This window comes from Diadema setosum, chromosome 13 (genome assembly GCF_964275005.1).
Source record: "Diadema setosum chromosome 13, eeDiaSeto1, whole genome shotgun sequence".
In the NCBI taxonomy this organism is placed as follows: Eukaryota; Metazoa; Echinodermata; class Echinoidea; order Diadematoida; family Diadematidae; genus Diadema; species Diadema setosum.
Window position 1 is genome coordinate 19,057,202 of NC_092697.1, and position 21,509 is coordinate 19,078,710.

General features: G+C 39.1%; 1 protein-coding gene and 1 pseudogene across 1 annotated transcript in view; one reads left to right on the plus strand and one right to left on the minus strand.

The window, feature by feature from the left end:
- LOC140236461 (uncharacterized) overlaps positions 1 to 11,080 on the plus strand; it is a 41,403-nt gene extending 30,323 nt beyond the window's left edge. The window contains exons 12-14 of the mRNA XM_072316385.1: positions 6,235 to 6,532; positions 6,853 to 7,028; positions 7,407 to 11,080. Of these exons, the coding sequence (XP_072172486.1) occupies positions 6,235 to 6,532; positions 6,853 to 7,028; positions 7,407 to 8,166 (1,234 nt within the window). The 3' untranslated portion in view covers positions 8,167 to 11,080. The remainder of the gene's footprint in view (positions 1 to 6,234; positions 6,533 to 6,852; positions 7,029 to 7,406) is intronic.
- LOC140237293 (uncharacterized) lies at positions 4,884 to 5,871 on the minus strand (annotated as a pseudogene).
- Positions 11,081 to 21,509: the final 10,429 nt, after the last annotated feature.

Consider the following 21,509-nt stretch of genomic DNA (forward strand, 5'->3'; position numbering starts at 1 on the left):
CACGATGTCACGTGGATGTTGCTTAATAGTAATAATGCAAATCAAGAGAAGCCATACGTATACAGAAAATATTACCTAAGATTCATGAGATTCAATATAGAACATGAGGCCTTAAACCATGTCATAGAATTGAAAATATAAAGTGAAAATAGGGGTACTTGGAATTCAATAGTAGGACCACTTCAGCAATGTAACCAGGTACATGCATGTTCTGTTCATAAAAGTTAACAAACGCTGCCCGTAACAATAAAAAAAGAGGGTTTAATAAATAAGGAGAAACGCCTTGCGGCAGGCATGGCCTGTCTTTCGTCAAACAAATGAATTCCCGATTAAAAGAACAGTAAGAAATAAAAAGGCTGAGATTTCATGGTGGGTTATTAGGTTGGGAGGAAAAAAAAAAAGACCCGTGAACTATTATACCACCCTAAAGGGAGAGGGGAATGACTGCGGCTTGAAATGAAAGAGTGGCAAGTGTTTTGAAGACACCCGCATACTTTGGATGGAATCATTGATAATAAAATGACAGTTTGAAAATGTTTACAAAGAATACCCCTGACAAAAAACGACAACAACAAACAAACATGGGGGTGACCCTAAGGGCTTGACCTATCCAAGGAAAAAAAAAAAAAGAGAAACGAAACAGTTGAATTACATGGTGACGCATGGTTATATAATGACACCTTCCAAAAGAGCACCGAGATAAACTTATAGATACATATGAACAGAAGCCTTTGAGCCGCTCTTCAACCGCTTGGAAAGCGGGATTGGGGTAGCGTCCTGGAGGACATTAAACACATTTGCAAATAATGGAACTTTGTTGTAGAAATGACACGCTGTACGAGGTCAATGCTTAACATTGCAAATCGAGAGTAGACATTACATAATATACAGAGAAGAGAACATAGGATTCATGTGGTTCAGTGAAACATCGGATTTTAAAATGCATGTCACGGTCATCGATCATATCTTAGAATTGAAAATAAGGAGAAAATAAGGGTACGTGTAATTCAATAAACGATTTTGGCGATGTACCCAGAGTCGTGCATGTTCAGTTCACAGAAGTTCACTAGAGTTGCCCATAGCAACAACAACAACAACAACAACAGAAAATAAGAAAAAAAAAGAAATCGGCAACAAGGACTCCCGATTTAAGAACCGAGGGAATCAAAATGGCGAAATGGCTGGAAGAATCAGAATGGCTGGTGACACATGACACCTTCAAAAGGGACATCAAGATAAACTGATAAATTCATATGAACAGGTGCCTTGTCTGCACTTCAAAAGCTTTGAAAGGAGGTGGGGGTAGCGTCCGGAAGGACGTTTAAAACACATCACACACATTACATAGGCAAATAATCAGACAATGTTTAGAAGAGACATGCCATACGCAGTCAATGCTTAACAATTCAAATCAAGTGTAGGCATTTCATAAACAGAGAGAAAAGAACCTAGAATTCATTGTGGTCCAATAAAACATCTGGTCATTTAAATGAAGATCACGGTCGGCCACCGTGTCTATAGAATTGGAAATAAAAGAGAATAGTGGTATGTGTAAATACAATAGACCCCTTAGCAATGTAACGAGATTCATGCATGTTCTGTTCACAGAGGTTCACAGGAGTTGCCCGTAGCAACAAAAGGAAAAAAATACGTGGGGGGGGGGGGGGCTTGGCCTATCAGATGTCAAGATAACCAAATGAAGTCCCGACTTAAGAACCGAAAGAAACAAAACAGCTGAATTTCGTGGCGGCACATAGTTACATTATAACACCTTGAAAGAGAACATCTAGATACACTGACGGTGATGAACAAGTGCCTCTGACCGCCCTTTAACCGCCTTGAAAGGGTGTGGGGGTAACGTCCGGAAGGAGGTTGAACACATTACGTAAGCAAATAATCAGACAATGTTTTAGAATTGACATACCGTACGTAGTCAAAGCTTAAATATACAGAAAAAAAAAGACATTACAGAAAGCCTTACCTAGGATTGTTGTGGTTCAATAGAACATAAGGTGTTAAAATGCGGATCACGGGCATCAGCCTTGTTATGGAATTGAAAATAAAAAGAAAGTTGGGGTACTTGAAATTCAATAGACCACTACGGCAATGTAACCATATTCATATGTCCTGTTCACCAAAGCTCACAAAAGTTGCCCATAGCAACCAAAAAAACATTGTGAGGCGTGGCCCGTCTATAACATCAAACAAGTGAATTCCAAGCAGAAGAGGCAAAAGATACGAAACAGCTGGATTATTAAAACCCATGAACTAAATACCACCCTAAAAAAGTGGTCTAATGGTGGTAAACTCTGAATATGACAATTGCAAAAATACCATACAAAGAGTGGCGGGTTTTGCGGTGGGCTCTGCACACTTCGGGTAAAAGTGCTGATAATGTTACTGTTCTAAAATTTTCAAAGAACACCCCTAAAATGCCTAACATGGTGTTTTAAAATGTGAAGAAAATAGGGGTACATGTGGATGTAATTCAATAGACCATTTTGAACAGTGTAACCAAACTCTTGCCTGTCCTGTTCAAGAAAATTCACTAGAGTTGCCCATTTACGTGGGAACGTAGTGAAAAACGGATTGAGTAAAGTATAATAGGGACCACAAAAAAAAAAAAAAATGTAAGAGGCCTGGCTTGGCCTGTCTATAACGTCATAAAAGTGAACGTCAAAGAAGTGAATACCAAGCTTATGAGCCCAAAGAAACGAAATAGCTGAACTACTTAATGCCCAGGGGCATATTGCTGTTAGGAACACAGACGCCGGAGAACTAAATATCACCTTAAAAAGAAGAAAAAAAAAAAGAGCGGTCAAATGATGGTAAGCACTGAATGCGGCAGATACCATGCAGATAGTAGCATTTGTTTTGTTTTGTTTCTCTCTTTTCGGTGAGCTCCCCACCCTTTGGATGGAAATGCTAACAATGTGACTATTCTAAAATTCAAATTGTCCTGAGGGATGTTAGACAACTATTAACATAATCCTCAGAGGAGGAGATGTAGCACAGGTACAAGAATAGTAGGACAAAAAAAGAAATGTCGGTTTTATAATCAATATTTAAAGTTGTGATTCAAATTGCGCCGCATCTTAAGTATCGGGGTAAAAGGAATAGTACGTGGCATGGCGAGTACGTCAAAAACAATTATTATTATTGAAAAATTACTTGTGCTATATGATACCCTGTTGGGCGTTAGAAAATAATTGATTGTTATTTATATACGAATAAAAAATATATATGTGACCCGCTACAACAAAATGATCCTAAAGTCGGGCGAGGTCGATTATTTGAAAATTGCATAATATAATCCCCCAATCTTTCTGCTTTAAATTGATATATAACACATTTTTTACAAACAATCGGCTGCGGAGATATCGATGTTTAAAACTGAGCATGTCGAGACGTCTGGACAATCACTGTTTCGAGAAAAGCGCCCTAAAAGTCTTCCTTTCGACGCAATCGCGATCCAGGGACACGCAAGTCAGTGTTCACCTCTGGACAATAGAAGGTAAGCCCTAGCAACCCCCGAAGAGTTCATTCAAGCACATCAGCGTCGGCGGTCTCCTCGCCAACCAATCAGTGACCAGGATGTGAGAAGCGGCTGAACATAGCGCACCCCGCCCGCACGCACCAGTCGACTGGGCAGTGTGCGAGCTTCACGCTTCGATTAGCAGCAAGCAGCAAACTGACCAATGAGATCACTCTGGTCGTTGTTAGGGGCGGAACCTATCTGTGGCGCTCAATCCAAATTTTCGAACCAGCTTCTGCTTCGTTGAAACGCCAAAAAACATGGCCTAGAAAAACGCTATTTTTTTATCTTTCCTTTGATCATTTTGCTTCAAAATTTCGACAGATGATAGAAAACATGTTAGACTCCAATAATATATCAAAATCAGAAAATCATAAGTTTTGACCAATTTTAATGCTCTGACTTCAAACTCGATTTTCTCGGCTTCGACCGTGCGCGACTTTCGGACCTTTTTGTTGTAGCGGGTCACATATATAATGCCTGGGGTAGATTAGGTGAAGGGTGGACAAAATTTAAACAACAAAATTATTTATTTATCTATTTATTTTTTACAATGCATGGACTGAAATCCTAAAAAATCACACCAAGGTGTACTTATAATTCAACATCTCTGAACATAAGAAAAATGGCAAAACCGTGGGTAAACCATAATATATCATAAATACTGGGTATATCGTTGATTGAGGGGTGAATAAGGAGGGAAATTATGATTATTACCTTTAAAAATAGATATGTTTTTTTTTTTTAAAAACGTTTGTCTTTACGTGTGTAAATAATAACTCATAATTTCAATATTGGAAAAAACTCAGTACAAGGCATTCAAAGGAGAAAAGGGTTGCTTAGCTTGGTGTCATAACATTTGATAAAAATGAAATAAGAATGTGGCCATCCTTTGTGATACTATTACACTGTGTTGCTCACAAGTAGTGGTGTGCAGAAACGCGTAGTCGATAGAAGTTTACAGTGTTTCTCTTTGTATATCTATCAAATGGACAGCAACGTTTATCAGAGTTATTCAATAAACTTATCATTACTAACTTCACACATAGTTTTATATAGAGAAAAAAAAACAAACCAATGAACTCATCTGCTTATTGCATGTGATGCGTATCATAGGAATACACATATATGCAAAATGAACGACAATAGACGAAAACGTATAAGACAAATGAAAAGTACTGATTCAACTTAATTGAATTACAATGACATTTTGTTGATATAAATTGATTTTTTTTTTTTTAATGTGGAAAGGGTATTACATTTAGGCCTACGAAAACAACAGAAGAAAATTGTGACTTTACCTCTTCATATTACAATCATAGGTATTCGGATACCAATGGAGCAACGGTCAATCAGACCAGGTAGACCAGGCGGAAGATGACTCGTTTGGATGTTTGGTCATGAGAACTACTTTGGCACCACGAACTGCTATTTTTGTTTTCAGATTCTTGGTCTTGCGGAGATTGTATGCGATGGATGCTAAACGGCCGCGTTCGCGTTTCATCCGCGGGGGGAGGTCGGTGCGGACCGTGATGCGGACCCGTGCTGGGGACTTCTCGGTGGCGTCGCGGTTGCTCGAAAGCACGAAGCAAGTCGTCACGATCACTCATCCTCGCAAAGCGGACTATGATGGGGTCCGGAGGTTCAGGGGCGTTGGTAGCGCCAATGGGGGTACTCTTGGTGGGGAGACGATGGATGTTAACCACCGGGATCTTCATCGCTTCCTCCGTTGAAATTTCCAGAAGGTGGGCGAACGCCTTCGCTGCTTCTTGATAAACATTCTCGTTTGGGTGGGATGCAATGCCGTAGAAAAGCAAATTTTGTTTGCGGTGGTGAAGCTCTTGTTGAATGAGCTTGTCTTCAAATTCGGCCTTCATTTGATCTAGTTGCCGCTGAAGTTCGGGGATTTTCTCGGCCTCAACGGATTGGATCCTCGCAGACGTGTCGGCGACCGAACCTTCAAGGTCCTGCATAGTGGATTTCACTGTGGCAATATCGGTTTTTACGGCATTCAGATCAGAAATAACGTGGTCCAGTTTGTTATTTATTTCCGTCTTGAAATCCGCAAACATGTTTCGTAGTTCAGAAATGATGGCGTGACCAGTATCTGATGGAACGTTGGGGGCCTGCTCAGAATCGCCTCGGCGGCTGGTGGGGTGTGGTTGGTGGGGCATGCCGGGTCTACTCGCTGAAGGCCTGCCAATTGACGAGGAAGCACTCACCGGTCTAGGTTGAGGGGGTGTGCTGACAGAAGTTCCGCGGGTATTTTTGTCCTTTTGCACGGTAGATTTACGGAAATTATAGGCAGAGCTTCCTTTAATTGATCCAGTGTTCATATTTCTGTAGCTGCAATAAAGATTTAGGTAGCATTAAGGTATGCAGTTCATAGTAGCTGGGTGTTGAAGGAGCTAGCTGCGCCCCACGTCCGTCTCGTTAGCCGGCCATGCGTAATTTTTTTTTCAGTAGTGTCCAATTTGTGACAGCAGTTTGCATACAGAAGTGGTTTTGATTAAGGAAATCCTAGAGCAAAGTTTTGTGCCTGTGAATAGGACCTGATTCGAGGTAATATATATTCCATGGCGGTAAACCTCATCTAGCATTTGACAGAATTGACTGTCATGCAATTGTTTAAAAGTGAAATTTCATACTTTCTGTCATCATTATGATCATTGTACCATTGCCTTTGAATCTTTCTGCAGTGAGGCTCATACCCAGCATGAAACACCAGAGAGAAACCACAATGACTCAGGCAGTATCTTTGGAGCTGATATCAGCAGCCCAACCCTCGGAGAAAGTGCCAGTGCATATGCGCCACCCCGACACGCATTGGAGATGTCAAGTCAGAATTCTAGTAACTCCGATGAGGAGGAGAAGGTGAGAGAGGAAGGGAGAGAGGAAGACCAAGCAAAGAGGTTGGATGAAAGAGACATCAGGGGCGATGCTGCCAGTCCTAGCTTGCTCTATCGCGATGAGAGGAAGTTTTATGACAACCTCTTGGTGAGTGTAGTACTAATAGTCATATCCCTGGACAGGTGATTGTGCAGGTCATTGAAGCTATTCTAGAACGGATCACAGAGAAATTTTTACCTTCAGATAAATGGAAGACTTGGGAGTGAACTGTATTGTATTGTACTTAAAGATAAGAAACATAAATTTGCAATACACAAGTGGCATGTATTTTGACATTATTATTTAGTCAGATCTTTTGCTCTTTGTCTCACAGTACCACATGTATCACTACAAATGTATGTTATATCTGTTGGTGCTGTTAATGATACTCTCAAATTCAAGCTGCTTTGCCACTTCTGTTCACACAGGGTCAAGTACAGCAGCTACTTCAGCCATCTTCTCTTGACAGTCCTTCATCAGAAGCAGAAGCTGACATCCCTCACACTCTGCCAGATCTCTCCCTTGCTACATTGGCAGAGCTGAAAAACTTGGGCATCAATGTCTATGAACGGGACATCGCCATGGGTGAACAAGATCTTTACAGGTATGGTAGTCATAGTTTCATATTGTTTTCTGTTACCTTTTATTTAAGGAGCCTGTTTATATGCTTGTTCTATTGCAGGCAAATTGATGTTAAAGTGTAACATGTACTTTCTGTCAAGTGTTACACAAAAACTTATGCTAATGCAACAGTTGTCATGAGTTCCTTGGGTTTTTCTGTTTGTAGATGATGCTTTATTTCTGTTTTAGTCTTATTGGCAGTAGGTTTTATGTTAGTGTAGCACACTGATGTTGTGCATCAACCTCATTTTCATTACAGATGTTAACTTTTGTGATGCTTTGATGAGGGGTTAGACAAATACTTAATGATGATCTAACCTTGCAATGACCCTCATCATGTTGACCTCTTTTTCACCTCAAGGTCTCTGCACAACTCAAGTCCGGATCTGCATCCACACATTAACTACATCTCCCTGGCTGACTTCGCCTTTGACCCATCAGACACCAGTATGGAAGCGAATGCCATTGCCATGAAGTACCTGAGTGATGGAGACCTAGCAAGGCTGTCGTCTGGTTTCCATGGAGACCGAACTCCAGGCAGGAGAGGAGGTGAAGCGGGCAGTGTCAATCCCCTCCTCCGCTCTGTCCTGACAGGCATAAAGGAAGAACCAGGAGCAAGTCAGGAGGAGAGTGGGGCGGGGTCCAGGTTTGGTGTCAACTTCTCACTCGCAAGCCGCAAGTACATGGAAAAATATGGCCTCTTTTCCGATGGCTCTGGAACGCCATCCCACATCATTTCTCCTGACAGAGTGATAAGCTCCCCTAGGCAGTCCCCTATTAGATTCTTCAAGTCTCCTTATGCAGGCAGAACTTCTACTAAGCTGTTTGGAAAGGGTGATCTCAATGTCCAGAGGCCAAAACTGAGACCGACAAGACTCCCCTTCAGTGGTGGTAGGCAAGAGGATTCTCATAGTGATGGTGTTGGTGATGAAGGTAGAACGGTTAGACCAGTTCATATGGAAGCTAAACTGGGTCCTTCAAACACAGTGAACAAAAACGGGGAGTTTGTGGACAATGTGCATAATGTAAACAGGGATGAACCGAGGAATGAAGATGAGGGTAAGTATGTTGGAAACATTCTGGACATCAGTAAGCTGAAACAATTACCAAAGCTTCTCTAGAGTTGGTGCCCTTTTCTGACAAAGAGCAAGAAACATTTTTCCTTCTGCTTGCAAATTTCAGATATGGGGGAAAATGCTTTGCACTAATGAATGGTGGCAAAGAAAGTTGTGCTCAGTCTCAATATTAAGTCATGATCAAAATCCAGTGATGTTTGTCCCAACAATGAGAGATGTGATTCAGTTTGTGCTTCATATTTTGTGTCAAAATGCTGCACATGTGAATATGTTGTATAGTGCCTTGGGCATTCCAAAAGCATCCTTCTATACCCAAATGCTGGTTCACCAAGTTATCCATATAAAGTTGTCTGTAATAAGTCAAGATGTAATATCACAAGAGCGCTGACAACTTATATATATTCTACCTATACAGCACTGGGTTTATATACACTGAAGGAGCATTTGGGTATGGAAGGATGCTTTTGGAACACCCAAGGCACTATACAACATAGTTGTCTATTGCCACTTGGTTTACTGTCAGATGGTCTATTTCCCACTTCGTCTATTGGCTAATTGTCATTTCGTCTAATGACCAGATTGTTTAATTGCAATTTTGTCTAGTTGGATTTTTTCCCACATTGTTTATATCATTCGGTCTATTGTCAGTTCATCTGAATTCCATTTAGTCTATTCATCATTTGGTCTATGCACGGTTCAGCTAATTACCACTTGGTGCACTGCCCGATTGGTCTATATTTCACTAGGTCTAATAGACGAAACAGGATAACGTAGACCATGTGGGTTGAGACGAAACGGGTATAAGACGAAGTGGGAGTAGACCATGTGATAAATCACCATGCCAATAACCTGATGGTAATATGCTGCCAAAATTTACTACTTCACTCCATTCTGGTGTGCATGTGGCAATTTTGTCAGTAATTATGATAACGATCAGGCAAAAATGTATTTGTTCATTGCACCTAATGCCATAGAAGGATATTTTTATCACTTGTGATGCATATCTGGGCAATTATCCCCAGAGGGCAATTACCCCCCGGCTAAATACTGGTTACTGGTAAGGTTAGAGTAAAGATTAGGATTAGGTTTAGGATTAGGAGTTTAGGTTAGGGGTAGGATTAGGTTCAGGATTAGGGCCAGGGGAAGGGTCCAGGGTAATTGCCCAGGGGGTAATTGCCCTAGACCCCTTGTGATGATATTGAAGTCATAGGTGTATAGAGAAAAGTTTGGCAGTCATTAGTCAAGGCTCAACACTAACGGTGGCCCGGTGGCCCGGGGCCACCAAAAATGAAAGTCGGGCCACCAAATTTCAAAAAAGGGCAAATTTGGTGACCCGCCTGGGGCCACCAAAATTTTTTGAAAAGTATGTCAATAAATTCGTAACTTTTTGCGCCGGAACCTTCAAAAGGACATAGAAGTAACTTTGTCTTTTGTGTTTTGAGAAATGAAATATGTTTCTTCTAGCTTCTTAATCATTTGCATGTAATAATTATGATGTCATTTATTTATGTTTAGATGTTGCAACCCATGTGCCTGTCAATGAATATTTATACTTAATCTTCACCATTCAGCAGTTAAATTTGTTTAAAGGATGGATGAAAAGGACTGAATGAGTGCCTGAGAGTGAGCGTTGCGAGTTTGTTGAGGTTTATTTATGAGTAGATATGTCCAGCTTCCAATTCTTACTGTGACAAAACTTAAATACTTGACTCCTTTACAAAACAGGACTTTTAATGTATTTTTAATGTGTGCTTTTTTTTCAGGCCACCAAATTTTTCTCTCGGGCCACCAAAAAAATTGATGATTTTGGTGACCCCATCAGGCCACAAAAAAAAAAGTTAGTGTGGAGCCCTGCATTAGTTTTGTCTCTGGTTGTCCATGCATTGGCATTCTTAGTTTTCTGTGATTGTCCAGTGAATTCTCCTGTGACTCTAGTACAAGCTGTCAAATTGTGTTAATTAATTTATGTCATAAACAAAGAACATGCACAACCTGAACAAATGTTGTAAGTACAGTGCATGAGTTTGCCACTTGAATGGTTTATTGCATTGAAAAATGGTGATGTCGATATACATGTATATGGGTTTTATGTTGATTTGTGTGTGTGTTTGTTTACTCAGAAAAAGAAATACTTACATTTGTATGGTTGCCTTGTGTGTAATTTCTACAATGCATACAGTAGCTAATATATGCATTTATTTATTAGTTTGGAGGAGCTCTTAATTATCATTAAGGGCTACCTGATTATTATGCCTGGATAATTTTTGTGTCATTTCCATTATGTTTGTACATGTACAGTTTAGTTGTTGGATACAGTGTAGTTGGTATGCCCCATTTCTGTGTCCTTAGTCCAATTGTGTCATCAGTCACAAATGCCAGCATATCGTAGCTTTTATTGTGTTGCACTTACACTCTTGTGTGATGATTAGAAATAAAATACACTTGTATGTAATAAAAAGATAATTCATGTATAGAGATCATCATTACTTACATTGTTGAGTGATGATTACAAATAGAATACACGTTTATGTGATAAAAAGGTAATAAAGAGACCATCATTCCATGGTTTATTGGGCATTATATCACCTGCTTTCCAATTGAAAGAGATGAAAAGCAGAGTTGAACAAGCATCATTACTGTTATGAATTGTTTGTATAAGTATAATGTTGATTAGTGCAAAAGCGTAACTGGAATTTAAACAGATTTGCATGTAACTACTTTACAAAGATTTGAAAACTGATATTTGAATATTTTGTATAATTTACATTCAGATCAAATATCCTGTAAAAATTAGGCATAGTGTGTATTTACTCTATATACTTTGTACATGTGTACATTTGAAGAACATCTTTTTTTTTTTTTTCATAGGAAGAATGAAAAGAGGCAGAGAGCATTTATCATACCTTACCCCTAGTAAACTCTGAGATGATGTGAATAAAGTGAAAAGCTTCTTAATGTACACCACAAGATGGCACTGTTTGTTTTTTAAGCACTGGCGTGTGAGTGCCGAGAGAGATAATGCCTATACAATTCATTCGGTCACTGTAAGTGCCTTACATTAGAGCTGTACCAAATGTCCCCTAAATAAATCACAAGGGAACCCTCTGCAACGATAACCTTAAAAATACTGAATCAATCCAAATTCAATTTCAGGGTATGAAACTATAACTTATTACCCACATCTTACAGAAAACCCCATCCAATTTGCTTCAGTGGTCACAGAGAAATGAAGATCTTTGTACATGTAGAGCATGTCAGGAATCCCCCCCCCCCCCCAAGTTCTGTCCACTGTGTTCACACATTAATATTTAGCTCCAAAAGCATCGTAGTGCTAAGCTTGGAAGAAACAGACCCATGACATGCTTTACAACAATCCACATTTCTCTGTGAACCACTTAACCAAATTGAATGGGGTTTTCTGCAAAATAGAGAGGTAAGATGTTATATTTTTAGACCCTGAAATTGCATTCAGACAGTTTAATCATATTGAAAGTTATCAATGCAGAAATCAGATGGTATTGTTTTTGACATACTGTATGTCATCACAACAGAGCTGTAGCATTTAGTTGTGAGTCATTATTCACTGTGGTATAGCTGAGGGACCTCTTCACACTTGAAGATGTTTGCAGTTGTATTGTAAAATTCTATAATTGGAATGATTATAGGAACAGCCAGGAAACGACTAGTTCAGATGTGAGCAGGGTAACCCCAAGCCATTTTCAGTTAACTTGAGTAAAAGCTGTGAAGCAACACATTGTGCTTGTAAACAAAGCAGAGAATTTCCTTAAGATATAGGTCAAGGAGATAAAAAAAAAGATATGGAATTCAAAATATGATGTATCTCGTTACACTACACAGTGATATATTAACCACGCTCACATTATGTCAAGGCTATTAATGATGCTTTTTGCCTTAAAACTATCCCCATTGTTCGTAGGCCTACGGGAAAAGAAAATGTCACAAATGGGCATTTTTATTTTGTTCTGAAAATCTTACTAATCAGAACACATTCCACTTTGAAAGACAAATTTGCATGGTAAATTCTGTAATTATAGGCATTAGATGTTAATTCTATTTGCCATGCATTTTTTTAAAGGGAAGATATGTCGTGCTTGTTTCCTTGCTTCATTGTTGACGGTTGGTTGATACGTTGTGGATTTGTTTTCTTGGTTCTCTGAAACTTTTTTTCTTTTCACCCTTGGTTACTTGGATTTAAGGTTGGAAAAAGAAGGTGCAAACCTTATACGACGGGTCATTGACACTATACATAATATGCACACGATCAAGATCAATCATAGAACATACTCGTACATTGATGCCATATCGCTTTGCGTGTACAACAATGTTGTTTATCCTTAGAGACCGAGTGCGATTGTCAAAACAACATTTCATGCAATCAGTAAAAAATAACTGGTGTCGTTTTCTTAAGGTGATTTATGGGGTACAACTGCATTTCTCTTTCTGCCACTTGCTGTAGGTCTGCCTTCTGACGTTGAGAAGGTAATATGCATGTTAGTATACATTCAATTGGGAACGTTGTTTACTTTGAGTGTATGCATACCGATGATTGCACCAGAGCTACCAGTACCACAAGGTTTGTACTCTAGCTCCTCTCTTATCTTGTTTGATTGGTGATGTCGACTTTCTTCGCATCCGAATTGATGGATCCCGCAATTTCCAAGCTGTTTATCGCATACAAAACTGAAAGCCACTTTTCATCTGATGGCATCCTTGGTTGATTTTTCTAATGTTTAGGAACAGATAAGCTACTTAAGCATGACTATAAGTTTTTAGCTATTTCATTTTTTATTTATTCACATCTGTTGCAAGAATAAGTCGAACGGCTGTTTCATTGGGCTTTATACATGGAGACACACACAGACGTTCTTTAAACCCTATACAGTAGTGTGCTTTGGGTGTCAATTGCTACTGAAAACCCCGTAGCATTGCACACACTGTTAAAAAGTCCCTGGCAAAGAGACTAACACACAGTATCAATGCCAAAATAGACGTGAGATAATTATCCATATACTATAATACCACATGTTACGCTCACTCAAAAATATCAGATCGATATTCACGATCCTTGTAGATGTAGTTCCCTGTAATTATGATTGCTACGTTTCAGGTTATAATGGCGGCTATACCTGGGGCCCGTTGCATAAAACTCCAACCGGATTTTTTTCTGGTTGAAATCACAAAATTCCGGTTGGAAGCTCCCAACCAGAGTTTTTATGCAACGGATTTTACATTCTTAGATTAGCAACCTTAAAAAATTCAGGTTGGGCAAATCCCAACCAGAATTTTCTAAGGTTGCTAAAAAAATTTTATGCAACGGGACCCTGGAATATGAGCGCACCCGGCGGGTAGTGCGATACATGTACAGGAAATGTAGAAAATACACATATACATATACAGTGCACATCCTGAAATGCAACTAGAATGCGAAAACATTTTCGCATTCTAGTTCTTTGGGTGTGTTTATGAATTAAACAAATGTCTCTTTCTCTCCCCTTAAAAAAAAATAATAATAATCGCATAACGTGTATTTTCCTCTAAAACTTTTTTTCAGTTAATTGACAAAAGTACATTTCTTTGGTTTTGTTGCCTTCATTTCCCGTTTTGCTAAGGAATTGGCTCTGAACGCGAAAAAAAAAGTATTATGTATTTATATGACTGTTCTAAAAATACTTCGTAAGAGTAGGAACGGAAGTCGTGCTAATAGTGAGCAGAAAATGTATTTGGTGTAATTGTTGATAATTTTTGGATGAAAAAAAAAAAAAACTTTTTTGTTTTGTTAAAGCCCGTTGCAGGTAGTGATTTAGCTATGTTGCTTCTGTTTGTAGCCTGTGCGTTGTGCGTATACGGGGTCACTCTCGGCGCCGTGAACACATGGTGAATAGTGGTTGATAGTAGCCATAAAAATCTAAGAGACCAGCAATTTCATGAACAATCCTTGTTTTTCTGTAGCAGTAAACTTCTGTAACAAAATTATCATACGACTGTGTCGAGTTGTGTTTATGGGAAATGTACATGACTGATAAAAAATGACGTCCATCAACACTTGGATGTCAGAATATAATTCCGTGTTCTAGAGCGCCATCTACGTGGTGACTTCGAGTAATAATGAGCTACCCAACAGCCCGGTTCACTAATATTAAACGTCAAAGATGTTTCTTCTATCCTGACCTAGTAACGTCTTATTCTATCAACGTGTACCTCAAAATCACTTTTCAATACTTGGAATGCAGTTTGCATACATTGGTTGTTGCTACGTCGGGCAAACCTCGGGCAAGCTTTGGGGTTGTCAGAAGATCCATTGTTAGAAAGGAAAACATAAAACTTGCATATTATGTTAGTTAAAACCTGACTATCATCATGGAAGTAACACGCTGAATGCGGCTGCCATTCCAGTATGACTAAAGCGTGTAAAGGATTCCAATCGCAGGAAAATTAGTCAAGTCAGATCAAGTTTTGATTACGTTTTGATCTACGTCTGTGATTCGTTCTACTTTCTTATCCCAACAGGTATTTTATAAAGGAAATATAGACATTACATGTAATAATATCAGGATTCTTTTGACCATCTTCGGACACAAGAGGCTGCTCGTCGTTACATTTTTGATTGGATCACTCTGAGGCCGATACTCCCAATGTCTATTGCAATATTAATGCGTGATTTAAAGAGCGTTAAATATACCAGTTTCGGAACCTTATGCATTTCTAGCGGATATAAAGGATTTGTTGTCTTTTTTTTTTTATTAGAATATTCACAAAATCATAACATTCTGGGTGAAATGGATGCATTCGCTTGAACTTAACAAAATAACAATATAATGCATCACAGGAACAGTCCCATGACAGGCTTGTGTGGTGATCAGACGCAAAGGAACTTTTTCTTTGTTTCTTTTTTTTTAAAGGGAGGTTATGGTAAAGGGGTCAATGGAATCTCCACTTTAACATTTAGAGGGGAAGAATTTAAGGTCAGAACCTTCGGAAAGTCATGGATGTTGTTTCTTCTTTTTCAATCTTTTTGAAAGAAATTTTTTTTTCCAATTTGCCGACATTTCCCCCCCCCCCCTTCCGCGGCCCCTATTGATGGCATTAGTACCTCTTCTACTTTGCCTGTGTGTTCTAATGTCCAATTTCGATAAAACCACCAACCATTCTGTTCGTCTGCCTTGATCGTTTGATTTATTGAATTAACTTGGGCATGATGTGGAATTGCACTTTACCACGATGCTGGTAAGTCAACATCGGTTTTGTTATTCAAAGCTCAGTGCAGATCCTGAAGCTGACAAACATAGATCTCTAGACCACGCTTGAGATATGTCTGACACGTATTGCTATACTTAAAAGAGAAAGGCTGGCGCAAAACTGGTAGAATATGGGAGCCGTGTTTAATCTGAGAAAAAGCATATTAGCCAGTATATTTTGCTTATTTGTATATTAAATGAAATGGAATTTCACCTAAAGCATATAAAACAAAAGTCAATTCCGTCAACAACAAAAAATGAGCAAAAGTGTAAATCTGAGCTGTATAGATCTTTATAACGTGATATGTCACATTATTGACCATAAAATTATTGTCACCGTTTCAACAATGTTCAGTAATCTTCAACAATTTCTTTTCTATTCCCTATATCCATAATATTATCTGCCGCTCATCTGTAGAAATTGCGAAGAGTAATTACCGTCATAAAGACTTTTTTCTTTAATAGATAGTGACTGAAAGTTATGCAATAAGACGTGAATCAACTGTCTCCCTAGGGTCATCCCACAAGACCAACACTCACGAGTCATACGGCCCACGAGTTCGACATTGGAAAAAAAAAAGAACTCATGGACCTTTTTTGCCTATTGTCGAGCTCATGGGCTGTATGACTCTTGGGCGTCGAACTCGTGACGTGCACGCCTTTCCCGATCTGTGAGGCAGATCCAGTTTAACATATATTTCACATATTTTTGAGTGGCAGCACCAAGTGTGGGATCAAAGGAATATAAGTCTGTTGGGATTCCACCTCTTGAACCTCCTTCATTGAGTCAACATCTACCTTAGATGAAAGGGCGTTACCTCAACTTGTTTAATGAGACTCAGAATGATGTTGTATATTCTACGCTCGCCTTCACTGATGTTGATATGCAATTTTTGCAAATATTGCCCATGTAAGTGATTTTTAATGAAGAAAGTAGAACAACGTTCCATCCACTGGGGATTTCCATATAAAGTAACTTGTCGGCAGAAGGCGATATTTATCTAAAGAACCTGTGTCATTTTGTTTTCACAACTAACCGTACTTATTCCAGAGAGTCGCGTGTTTGGTTTCCTGACATCGCCTCAATCGAATGCAGCCAACTGAAAATGAATACGCTAATAATGGCAGGCACTTTCAACAATAACAACAAATCGAAGAAAACTATGGACAACTTAGAAGATCGTCACGACGGCTTCGACGCAAGCAAAGCGTGCTGAGTTGCATTCGAAGTCCGCCTCCGAAGGAGTGTCCCGGTCGTGTTATTCTAATAACACTCGTTACTCGTACCTGTCTTTTGAACACTAATTATTCTTCATTGGGTGGCATCACCAGGATTTTGTGGAATAGTTCCCTGACCTGTTGTCTGAATTGCGCTGAAATACAGCTGTACTCATTGTGTTGGAATTTTGTATTGCAATGAATGTCAGGTATTCATGGCGTTAATTTGATTTTCAGTTCTATTGTTCGCATTTTTTTTTTCTAACTGCTTTGCAGCTATGTAGAGTATCCCATTCCATGGATAGCGCAATAATCGAGATTTGACTTATAATTATCTCACGTAGTAAATATACAATAAAGTGCGATTAAAGCCACCTAATAGTGCTACAACAAAGTGGAAACGTATTGAGTTTAACACCAATATAATTTTGTAATATTCTAAGATGGATTGAATAACGCACAGTAGTCCTTGTGGTTAACGAGACAATGATACAACATTCGTTATTCTTGTTCGTCCCACGTGACACAGCGTTGCCAAGGAGCGTGGCTAGTCTCGTGTTCAGGTTTTGCATGTCATAACGGGTGGAATATCATTTAGATTGTTTGTGTAATTGTCAGTATGTCATCTCATATTATATATCTTGTATATCATCTCGTATTACATATTTTGTATAGTGAATTTCATTCGTAAATTATTTTTTTTTGAAAAAAAATATTTCTAAGAAAAAAACAAAACAAAATTAGCCTCGTGTTCTGTCAGGGTATCTAGGGCTAATAGCTGAAACGTTTAGATTCGCCGTATGATGATTTCAATTGCATTATGTAAAACAGCATACACTGTTTTCTATTTTTCATCATCATAAAAGGAGGATACAGCTGTGTCGACATAATGACGCAATGTAGGCCCTATATCAATCACATACCGGGATTACACTGATTTCTCCGCCCACCTTCGTCAGACAGAACAGAGGGGCAGATCGATTACAGAGTCCCACATTTTTTGTCATGATAATCACTGAATGCATCCGTAATTGACATCAATGACGTCATAACTGAATGCCATTGTTGATGATGTAAATGTACAAGGTCATAGAGTTCGTACTTTTTGAGCGTCATTTCCTGAAAATCCGAGGGGCAAAAAGTCATGCGTCATATTTCAACTACATTTCCGGGGAAGCGAGGAGCGTATACTTATCTATGGCTCCATTTCCATTATTGATTTTATGCATATTTTGTTTCTTAACGTCGGTGTCCTAGTACTCGCAGCTGTGATAAGTATACTCAGAATATGACGCCAATCATTTTGGCTATCGCATAATGGTTACATGTGATCGTCACAGTAATCGCACGCTGTAATAATCGTTGTTATCATAATTATTTATCCTTATTTTTTTTTTTGTAAGAATATCCCTTTTTGTATGGGTATGTATGCATTTGTATGTCCAGTACATAAAATACGCTGAAGACGAAAGTGGCGGAGAGAATATTACATCACTTCCGAAAGTCGATACGTCACTATCTATTAGATGATTTCCGACCTCTCAGGAGAATTCGCCCTTTGTGTTGATCTTGACTCGGTGGTCGACTTGACAAACCGCCCTTGGATATGACGAGAGTACCTGTTCATGATGACGTAGTGACAGTGCAGGAATCCGCTGTGCATTGCAGTTTACAGCCTGATCAGAAGAAGTGTAAACAATTTCATTGAACTCACATTTTCGAAGATGACGAAACGTGCAACGAGTGACACGAGATAGTGAGAGAGAATTAAAGGCGGACGAAGAACTATGCCTGTCTGTGTGCGTCATCGTTCTGTGGAAAAAACCCCGAAATGAGGGTGATTTACTTGGGTGCACGTCACGAGCACGACACCCACGAATCATACAGTCCACGAGTCATGCAACCACGAGTCATATAGCCCACGAGTCATACAGCTCCTGAGCTAGACACTAGGCAAAGAAGACCCACGAGTCCAACACTGGGAAAAAAGGCCCATGAGCTCGACATCAATAAAAATAGGACCACGAACTTTACGGTCCACGAGCTAGGCACTAGGCCAATGACATTACATAATGGGGCCTACGCAGTAGGCTGTATGACAAAACGATACGGTCGGGCACTTCGATTTGTAACATTGCTTTCTCGTCTTCAAGACTTCATGCACATTTGCTCTTCCTGCTAAATAAATTAAAAAAAAAGTATATCGCAAAACTGCAATTTACAACATCACATGCGGCTGTTCGGCATCATTTTATGCAGACATCCATTTTGAAAGTATATCATTGTAAGTGTTCTTTTCAAGGCACTCAGAAGGACATAAGTTTATCAGATATTGACTGCATAATTTGCTATACGACATGGATTGTTAGGCAGCATTCAACTCGAATAATAACTTCATGTTTTTCATTATCCTTTACAACCATGTATTTCAAGTAGACTATATAATATACTTCAGATTAATATCAGCATTTGGTGGGATACAATATTATCCGCAACTTATTACAAAATTCCTTCGTGACTTGGATACAGCTTCCAGGAATCGTACAATAAATCATACGTTATGGAAAGGAATCGTGCGCTTTTTTTCCTTTTCTTTCTCGCCCTTTTTTTTTTTGTGAGGAAATAAATGCATCCAAATAGATACAAAGAAATCAAACAATAAATCATGCATCGTGGAAAAGAATTGAATTATGTCTACATTTGCGAAGATTTCCTCGCATATTTTTGCATCGATTCTTTCGAAGGTGTCATGAATGCGCTTTTGTGCGAAGTGGATGTGGCCTGTCGGACCATGTTGAAAAAAAAAAAAGATGGATCAAAACGTGACTGGGACGATGCCGTGTGAGGCGAGGGAAGAATAAAGTTTTTGTTACTTTAAGTTTGATATCATTGGTGGTGGTGATTTTGTCAAAATGTGTGGCATGTTGTTGTGCCACCAGGATATCAATCTCTTCCGTAGTAAAGGGAATGAAACCCAAATATACAAGTGAATTAAGTGAATGCAGCAGCAATAGCAGTAGAACGCATAAACACTTAGTGAAAGTTTGAAGAAAATCGGACAATTCGCTGAAAAGTTACATATTGTCAAAGTTTTGGTGCAGCCATCGCTGAATGAAAAAAAAAAGAGAAGAGAAGAACGGTTATAAACAAATAGGCCCCATAGACTGATAGAGAAAAAAAAATGCAATTTTACAAAAAAAAAAGAAAGTACACATTCACTCGAATTGTTATTGACAAATGATAAGGGTAATATAATCCCCCTGCTTTCTGAAAGAGGTAAGCAAAGCGCTCTCTCTCACCCCCCCCCAAAAAAAGGGGGGAAGGCTTCTTTACCTCATTAACACAGACACTTTTTGCAGAAAGTGCACAGCGATAGACTAATGCTCTGTATTCGTAAAATGTAATAGCACACACATTGAAGTATACACTGCAAGCTTTGTTGCGACTTACTAATGGATAAACAAGTGAATTTTCCAGGGAACTTATTTAACATGTTTGCACAAGCATCATTGTGCTCAAATGTGCCTGACTTTTGGGGCGGATATGTTGTCCACCAACGCAGACGACGTATTTGGCGCAACTACATATCGTGCATTGGTTTGTACGGGCGTCATTGCCTGAACAAGTTGTTGTTTCCCTATTTCAGTCTCGTCTTCCAGACGAATGCGTCCTATGTATTGTGTAAGATTCATTGGATGGGAATCTTTGGATGATTTCACGCCATGAGTGACCTGTTTCGGTTAGTTTGAACGTCGTTAGGCTGAAAATTGACAGACAGATTGTCAAGTTTACTACTGTGATCGCGGTAATTCTGTAAATAAGACGTAAGACGTTTTGGGAAGATTTCAATAAAAAATATCAAGACAGAGCTGTCAAGGATATTGCACAAAGTCGACAGAGCACTTTCCATTTTAATACGCTGCAGTCATTTCAGAACCGCTTACCCATGCTATGTTGTCACTTTTCTGTGGCGATTCGATTACCAGTAGATACGAGATCTCTTACATGCCAAGGATTGGGACCACAAAACATATAGAGACAAACAACAAAGGAACACTAAGCGAGGTTGCGGCTGCGATAGAGCACAATGTTTCAAATATACTTCACACAGAAACTGTCTGTGGGCAATTTATGATATTGATTTACGTGACAATGACAAAAGTGAGCGACATTTATCATTTACATGCGTGCTTCTAACATCGAAGTTTCTAAGTCTTGTTGTCTTAACTAAGTAAACGTCTCGTGAAAGTTTTTGGAACAGCATACTGCGAAACGGCAACAGTCTTTACACCTTATTACCAAATACTTATATCACATGTGTTGTGTGTGTGTGTGTGTGTGTGTGCGTTTACTGTTATCGTTGATCGAAGATTATCACGTATAATCAAATCAATGCTTGGTGTCGAGGTGTATTTACGTCAGTAATCAGAACCTTACTGTATTGATCATGTTCATTCAACTCAAAGGTAACCAGATTCTTTTAGAGTCACCGTAAGTCCAAAATGGATAGTGTTTTGGAACCATAGCGCGTCGCAACTCAGTACACTGTTATTTCCTTCTGATATTGAAATTTTCGTACCCACGAAGTTTCCTCTTCTAGATCAGGCTGCATTCGTGTAGAACGTTGCTTCACTTCTTTATTGAAAGATTTGCGGTGATATTATAGGTTTTCCCGGCCAATTTCGCACTTTTTTCAGTCCAATTCCTAATTTGTGCATTCAATTTAGCACAATTTAGCCTGGATGGCATGTTTGGTATTTCAATTTTATAATCTTTTCATTCAAATTCATTTTGGGGCATTCAAAGTACATTTAACATCATTCGAATCAGCACTTTTTCAGTTCAAATTCGTAAGACAAGCACCATTTTGCAAATCGTTCATTCAATTTAGCATGATATAGTCACGTGATCACG